We start from the raw sequence: 8337 nt of genomic DNA on the forward strand, positions 1-8337 counted from the left end.
ACCAAGGGACACCAGAGTGTCACCAAGGGACACTGTGGTGGCACCTGGGGACACCAGAGTGGCACCAGAGTGGCACCAAGGACACCAGAGTGGCACCAGAGGGGTCTCAGTGTCACCAAGGGACACCAGAGTGGCACCAAGTGACACCAGAGTGGCACCAGAGGGGTTTCAGTGTCACCAAAGGACACTGGGGTGGCACCAAAGTGTCATTAAAGTGTCACCAAGGGGCACCAGAGTGGCACCAAGGGCACAAAGTGTCCCCAGAGGGGTCTCAGTGTCACCAAGGGACACCAGAGTGTCACCAAGGAGCACTGGGTGGCACCTGGGGACACCAGAGTGGCATCAAAGTGTCATTAAAGTGTCACCAAGGGTCACCAGAGTGTCCCCAGAGGGGTCTCAGTGTCACCAAGGGTCATCAAAGGGGTCCCAGTGTCACCAAGGGACACCAGAGTGTCACCAAGGGACACCAAGTGTCACCAAAGTGTCCCCAGAGGGGTCTCAGTGTCACCAAAGTGTCACCAAGGGTCACCAGAGTGTCCCCAGAGGGGTCTCAGTGTCACCAAGGGGCATCAAAGGGTCCCAGTGTCACCAGAGGGGCACCAAGTGTCACCAAAGTGTCATTAAAGTGTCCCCAAGGGTCATCAAAGTGTCCCCAAAGGGGTCCCAGTGTCACCAAAGTGTCACCAAGGTGTCCCCATGTGTCCCCAACGTGTCCCTGGGTCCCTCTATGGAACACAGGGGGGTCTGGGTGTCCCCAGAGTGTCCCCAAAATGTCCCCAAGGTGTCCCCCCTGCACCGGGGCCGTGTGGAACTCAATAAACTCCCAGTTCGTCCCAGTTCAGTGTCCTTGCAATGTCCCCAAAATGTCCCCAAAGTGTCCCTGGGTCCCTCTGGGAACAATGGGGAGGTCTGGGTGTCCCCAAAGTGTCCCCAAAATGTCCCCAAGTGTCCCCAGGGTGTCCCCCCCAACCAATAAACTCCCAGTTCATCCCAGTGTTTGCACAGGCCCCGCCCCTTCGCACATGTGATCCATTTAGCCCCGCCCACTCCCATATATGGTCATCTAAGCCCGCCCCTTTAACCCCCGTGCTCTCACAAGCCCCGCCCCTCGCTTTAGACCCTGCCCCGCCATCGATGTAACCTATGAAGCCCCGCCCATTCCCATATATGGCTAGCTAAGTACCGCCCCTTTATTATCGTGATCGCATAAGCCCCGCCCCCGCTCCAGCCCCGCCCCCTCCCCTTTCCCCCTTTCCCAACCCCAAAATTGCCCAAAATCGCCCCAAAATCCCCCTGGGAGGGGGCGGGGCCGCCCCAGTTCTGACCAGTGGCTCCCAGTAAGTGTCCCCCTTCTCTCCCAGTAACTCCCCCCAAAACCCCCCAAAACCCCTCAAATCCCCCAAAATCCCCCCATAACCCCTCAGGACACCCCAAATCCCCCCATAACCCCCTAAATCCCCTCAGGACCCCCCAAATTCCCTTTAAACCTCCCCAAATCCCCCCTAGACCCCCCCAAAATCCCTTCAGGACCCCCCAAATCCCCCCTAAACCCCCTCGGGACCCCCCAAAATCCCCCCAAATTCCCCCTAAATCCCCTCAGGACCCCCAAATCCCCTTTAAACCTCCCCAAATCCCCCCTAAACCCCCCAAAATCCCTTCAAGACCCCCCAAATCCCCCCTAAACCCCCTCGGGACCCCCCAAAATCCCCCCATAACCCTCTCAGCACCCCCCCAAATTCCCCCCAAACCCTCTCAGGACCTCCCAAACCCCCTCGGGACCCCCCCAAATCCCCCCATAACCCCCTGAAATCCCCTTTAAACCTCCCCAAATCCCCTCCAAACCCCCTCAAGACCCCCCAAATCCCCCTAAACCCTTTCAGGACCCCCCAAATCCCTTCGGGACCCCCCAAAATCCCCCCATAACTCCCTGAAATCCCCTTGAAACCTCCCCAAATCCCCCTAAACCCTTTCGGGACCCCCCAAATTCCCCCATAACCGTCCCAGGACCCCCCTGAACCCCTAAAGACCCCCAAATTCCCCTAAACCCTTTCAGGACCCCCCAAATCCCCCAAAACCCTCTCAAATCCCCTTGAAACCTCCCCAAATCCCCCCCAAACCCCCTCAAGACCCCAAAATCCCTCTAAAGCCTTTCAGGACCCCCAAACCCATTCGGGACCCCCCAAATCCCCCTAAACCCTCTCAAGACCCCTTACACCCCCTCAAGACCCCCAAAATCCCTCCCCAAATCCCCTTTAAACCTCCCCAAATCCCCCCTAAACCCCCCCAAAATCCCTTCAAGACCCCCAAATCTCCCTAAACCCCCTCAAGACCCCCCAAACTCCCTCAGGACCCCCAAATCCCCTCGGGACCCCCCAAAACCCCCCTAAATCCCCTCTAAACCCCCCCAAAATCCCCCATAACCCTCCCAGGACCCCCCCAAACCCACTCGGGACCCCCCAAATCCCCCCTAAACCCCCTTTAAACCTCCTCAAATCCCCCTAAACTCCCCCAAAATCCCTTCAAGACCCCCCAAACCCCCTCGGGACCCCCCAAATCCCCCTTAAACCCCCTCAAGACCCCCAAAATCCCCCCATAACCCCCTCAAGACCCCCCAAATCCCCCCTAAACCCTTTCAGGACCCCCCCCAAAACCTTTCAGGACCCCCCAAAACCTTTCAGGACCCCCCAAATTCGCCCCCCCATGGCCCTGCCGGAGTTCGCCCCCCTGCGCCTCCCCCTGCGGCGCCGCCTGCAGACCCTGGCCGTGCTGCAGTGGGTCTGCTCCTTCCTGCTGCTCGGTGAGCCCCAAAAACCACCCCAAAATCGGGGTGGGGGTCCCCAAAATCCGCCCGGGGGTCCCCAAAATTCGGGTGGGGGTCCCCAAAATCCCCCGACCCCCTTTGTCCCCTTCTTTGTACCCCAAAATCGCAACCCTGAGCGATTTTTCCCCAAAAATTTGGCGATTTTGGGGTGGGATTGTGAGGGGGGTCCCCAAAATTTTGGGGGGGTCCCCAAAATTCGGGTGGGGGTCCCCAAAATCCGACCGGGGGTCCCCAAAATCCCCCCGACCCCCTTTGTCCCCCTCTTTGTACCCCAAAGACCCCAAAATCGCAACCCCTGAGCGATTTTTCCCCCAAAAATTTGGCAATTTTGGGGTTCCTGGGGGGAAATTTGGGGTGGAATTGTGAGGGAGGGTCCCCAAAATTCGGGTGGGGGTCCCCAAAATCCCCCCGACCCCCTTTGTCCCCCTCTTTGTACCCCAAAGACCCCAAAATCGCAACCCCTGAGCGATTTTTCCCAAAAATTTGGCGATTTTGGGGTTCCTGGGGGAAATTTGGGGGGATTTTGGGGTGGAATTGTGAGGGGGGGTCCCCAAATTTGGGTGGGGGTCCCCAAAATCCCTTTGTCCCCCCTGTCTTTGTACCCCAAAAGTTTTTTAGGGCAGCCCCTGAGCGATTTTTCCTCTAAAATTTGGCGATTTTGGGGTTCCTGGGGGGAAATTTGGGGCGATTTTGAGGTGGGATTGTGAGGGAGGGTCCCCAAAATTCGGGTGGGGTCCCCAAAATCCCCCCGACCCCCTTTGTCCCCTTCTTTGTACCCCAAAGACCCCAAAATCGCAACCCTGAGCGATTTTTCCCCAAAAATTTGGCGATTTTGGGGTGGAATTGTGAGGGAGGGTCCACAAAATTTTGGGTGGGTCCTCGAAATTGGGGTGGGGGTCCCCAAAATCCCCCCGACCCCCTCTTTGTACCCCAAAAGTTTTTTAGGGCAGCCCCTGAGCGATTTTTCCCCTAAAATTTGGCGATTTTGGGTTCGTGGGGGGAAATTTGGGGGGATTTTGGGATGGAATTGTGAGGGAGGGTCCCCAAAATTTTGGGAGGGTCCTCGAAATTGGGGTGGGGGTCCCCAAAATCCCCCCGACCCCCTTTGTCCCCCTCTTTGTACCCCAAAGACCCCAAAATCGCAACCCCTGAGCGATTTTTCCCCCCTAAAATTTGGCGATTTTGGGGTTCCTTGGGGGAAATTTGGGGGGATTTTGGGGGGAAATTTGAGGGGGTTTTGGGGGATTTTTGGGGCAATTTCGGGAAATTTTGGGGGGATTTTTGGGACAATTTCGGGAAATTTTGGGGGGATTTTTGGGAGGATTTTTGGGGCAATTTCGGGAAATTTTGGGGGGGATTTTTGGGGGATTTTTGGGGCGATTTCGGGAAATTTTGGGGGATTTTTGGGGGGATTTTTGGGGCAATTTCGGGAAATTTTGGGGGATTTTTGGGGGGATTTCGGGAAATTTTGGGGGGATTTTTGGGGGGATTTTTGGGAAGTTTTGGGGGGATTTGTGAGAGTTTAAATAAGTGTAAATATCTATGTATGTAGGTATAAATCAGTATTTATAAATCTGTATTCCAAGCCAATAACAGAATCCAATAGCTAATAATCAATAAGCAATCGATAACCATCGATCCCAGGCCAGCTGGGCACGGTGCAGTTGGTGCTGATACACACATATAAATGAAATAAAAATAAAAATAAAAATAAAGTTAAAAATAAAAATAAAAAAAAAAAATATAAATAAAATACTATAAATATAAATATAAATATAAATAAAGATATAGATAAATGTAAATGTAAATATAAATGTAAATATATAAATATAAATATAAATATAAATATAAATATAAACATACACATAAACATTAACATTAACGTTAACATTAACATTAAGAAAAATATAAATATAAATTATGAATATAAATATAAGTAATGTGTAAGAATAAATATATAAATATAAATATAAATACAAATATAAATATAACTATAAATATAATATAAAATATAAACATACGCATAAACATTAACATTAGCATTAGCATAAATATAAATATAAATTATGAATATAAATATAAGTAAAGTTTAAGTATAAATATAAGTATAAATATAAACATAAATATAAATACAATTATAAATATAAATATAAATATAAATATAAATATAAATATAAATACAATTATAAATACAAATATATTCACATTTCTAACCAATAACGATCACTAAGAGCTGCTAATCGATAACCGATCGATAACCAATCGATAACCAATCGATCACTATCGATCCGCAGGCCAGCTGTGCATGGTGCAGTTGGTGCTGATACACAAATATAAATATAAATATAAATATAAATATAAATATAAATATAAATATAAATATAAATGTAAATGTAAATGTAAATGCAAAAGTAAATATAAATGTAATTATAAATATAATATAAATATAAATGTAAATGTATATGTAAATATAAATGTATATAAGTATAATATAGGTATAAAATATAAATGTAAGTATAAACATAAATATAAGTATAAATATAAATATAAATATAAATATATTCACATTTCTAACCCAATAACGATCTCTAAGACCTGCTAATCGATAACCGATCGATAACCAATCGATAACCGATCGATCACTATCGATCACAGGCCAGCTGTGCACGCTGCTGTTCGTGCTGATACACACACGTACATAAACACACGTATATATATTTATATATACAAATTAATATTTACATATTGATATTTATAACCCTATAACGGAACCCAATAGCTGATTATCGATAACCAATCGATCACTATCGATCCGCAGGCCAGCTGTGCACGCTGCTGTTCGTGCTGGCGCTCCGCGGCCCGCTCTGGCTGCCGGCGCTGCTCTATGGGCTGTGGCTGCTGGCGGACCGCGACACGCCCCGCCGCGGGGGGCGCCCGAGCGCCTGGGTGCGCTCCTGGCCCGTCTGGAACCACTTCCGGGACTACTTCCCCATCTCGGTGATCCTCGGGGAAAATGGCGGGAAACGGGGTTTGGGGGGGATTTCTGAGGGGATTTTGGGGTTTTGTGGGTCCCGGTGTGGATTTTAGAGGGGTTTGGGGTTCCTGAGGGGGATTTAGGGAGGTTCGGGGTCTCTGGAGGACCGGGACACGCCTGGGTCCGCTCCTGGCCCGTCTGGAACCACTTCCGGACTACTTCCCCATCTCCGTGATCCTGAGGGAAAATGGCGGGAAATGGGGTTTGGGGGGGATTTGTGATGGGATTTTGGGGGTTTTATGAGTCCCGGTGTGAATTTTAGGGGGTTTGGGGTTCCTGAGGGGGATTTTGGGGGATTTAGGGAGGTTCGGGGGTCTCTGGAGGACCGGGACACGCCTGGGTGCGCGCCTGGCCCGTCTGGAACCACTTTCGGGACTACTTCCCCATCTCGGTGATCCTCAGGGGAAAATGGCGGGAAATGGGGTTTGGGGGGGATTTCTGGGGATTTCTGAGGGGATTTTGGGTGGGATTTTGAGGATTTCAGGTCTCTAAATGGAGTTTTGGGGATTTTGGGGTCCCTGGATGGGGTTTGGGGGTCTCTGGAGGACCGCGCCTGGGTGCGTGCCTGGCCCGTCTGGAACCACTTCCGGGACTACTTCCCCATCTCGGTGATCCTGAGGGAAAATGGCGGGAAACGGGATTTAGGGGGATTTGTGAGGGGATTTTGGAGGTTTTGGGTGGGAATTTGGTGGTTTCAGGACTCTAAATGGAGTTTTGGGGATTTTGGGTCCTGGGTGGGGTTTGGGGTCTCTGGAGGACCGGGACACGCCTGGGTCGCTCCTGGCCCGTCTGGAACCACTTTCGGGACTACTTCCCCATCTCGGTGATCCTGAGGGGAAAATGGCGGGAAATGGGGTTTGAGGGGGATTTCTGAGGAGATTTTGGGGGTTTTGTGGGTCCCAGTGTGGATTTTAGGGGGGGGTTGGGGTTCCTGAGGGGGATTTTGGGGGATTTAGGGAGGTTCGGGGGTCTCTAGAGGACCGGGACAGGCCTGGGTGCGCGCCTGGCCCATCTGAACCACTTCCGGGACTACTTCCCCATCTCGGTGATCCTGAGGGGAAAATGGCAGGAAATGGGGTTTGGGGGGGATTTCTGAGGAGATTTTGGGGGTTTTGTGGGTCCCAATGTGGATTTTAGGGGGGTTTGGGGTTCCTGAGGGGGATTTTGGGGGAGTTTTGGGGGATTTAGGGAGGTTCGGGGGTCTCTGGAGCGCGCCTGGCTCGTCTGGAACCGCTTCCGGGACTACTTCCCCATCTCTGGGATCCTGAGGGGAAAATGGCAGGAAACGGGGTTTGGGGGCATTTCTGGGGATTTCTGACGGGATTTTGGGGTTTTTTTGAGTCCCGGTGTGGATTTTAGGGGGATTTAGGGTTCCTGAGGGGAATTTTGGGGAAGTTTTGGGGGATTTAGGGAGCCTGGCCCGTCTGGAGCCACTTCCAGGACTACTTCCCCATCTCGGTGATCCTCAGCGGAAAATGGCGGGAAATGGGGTTTTGGGGGCATTTCTGGGGTTTCTGAGGGATTTTGGGTGGGATTTTGAGGGTTTCAGGTCTCTAAATGGAGTTTTGGGGGATTTTGGGGGTCCCTGGGTGGGGTTTGGGGTCTCTGGAGGACCGGGACACGCCTGGGTCCGCTCCTGGCCCGTCTGGAACCACTTCCGGGACTACTTCCCCAACTCGGTGATCCTGAGGGGAAAATGGCGGGAAACGGAATTTGGGGGCATTTCTGGGGATTTCTGACGGGATTTTGGGGTTTTTTTTGAGTCCCGGTGTGGATTTTAGGGGGGTTTGGGGTTCATGAGGGGGATTTTGGGGGAGTTTTGGGGGATTTAGGGAGCCTGGCCCGTCTGGAACAACTTCTGGGACTACTTCCCCATCTCGGTGGTCCTGAGGGAAAATGGCGGGAAATGGGGTTTGGGGGGATTTCTGAGGCGATTTTGAGGGTTTCTGAGGGGATTTTGGAGGTTTTGGGGGATTTTGAGGGATTTAGGGTCTCTAAATGGAGTTTTAGGGTCCCTGGGTGGGGTTTGGGGGTCTCTGGAGGACCGGGACACGCCTGGGTGCGTGCCTGGCCCGTCTGGAACCACTTCCGGGACTACTTTCCCATCTCGGTGATCCTGAGGGGAAAATGGCGGGAAACGGAATTTGGGGACATTTCTGGGGTTTCTGAGGGGATTTTGGGGGTTTCAGGTCTCTAAATGGAGTTTTGGGGGATTTTGGGGGTCCCTGGATGGGGTTTGGGGTCTCTGGAGGATCGCGCCTGGGTGCGCGCCTGGCCCGTCTGGAACCACTTCCGGGACTACTTCCCCATCTCGGTGATCCTGAGGGGAAAATGGCGGGAAACGGGATTTTGGGGGCATTTCTGAGGGGATTTTGGGGTTTTGTGGGTCCCGGTGTGAATTTTAGGGGATTTGCGGTTCCTGAGGGGAGTTTTAAGGGGATTTTGGGATGTTTTGGGGGGATTTAGGGGGGTTTTGGGGTCT

At 51.6% G+C, this 8337-nt stretch overlaps 2 protein-coding genes across 2 annotated transcripts in view; both read left to right on the top strand.

Moving 5' to 3' along the window:
- Positions 1–2700: 2700 nt before the first annotated feature.
- Positions 2701–5943, top strand: LOC141727652 (2-acylglycerol O-acyltransferase 2-B-like). Its single transcript, XM_074533918.1, has 2 exons — positions 2701–2797; positions 5640–5943. Exons 1-2 carry the CDS (start codon positions 2701–2703, stop codon positions 5906–5908), a joined length of 366 nt encoding a protein of 121 aa, XP_074390019.1. The 3' UTR covers positions 5909–5943.
- Positions 5944–7761: 1818 nt separating this feature from the next.
- The window catches only part of PFAS (phosphoribosylformylglycinamidine synthase), a 39211-nt gene continuing 38635 nt past the window's right edge, over positions 7762–8337 (top strand). Inside the window, exon 1 of the mRNA XM_074533919.1 lies at positions 7762–7766. Coding sequence (XP_074390020.1) covers positions 7762–7766 — 5 coding nt within the window. The remainder of the gene's footprint in view (positions 7767–8337) is intronic.

Source organism: Zonotrichia albicollis, unplaced genomic scaffold, assembly GCF_047830755.1.
Source record: "Zonotrichia albicollis isolate bZonAlb1 unplaced genomic scaffold, bZonAlb1.hap1 Scaffold_164, whole genome shotgun sequence".
NCBI classification, from domain to species: domain Eukaryota; kingdom Metazoa; phylum Chordata; class Aves; order Passeriformes; family Passerellidae; genus Zonotrichia; species Zonotrichia albicollis.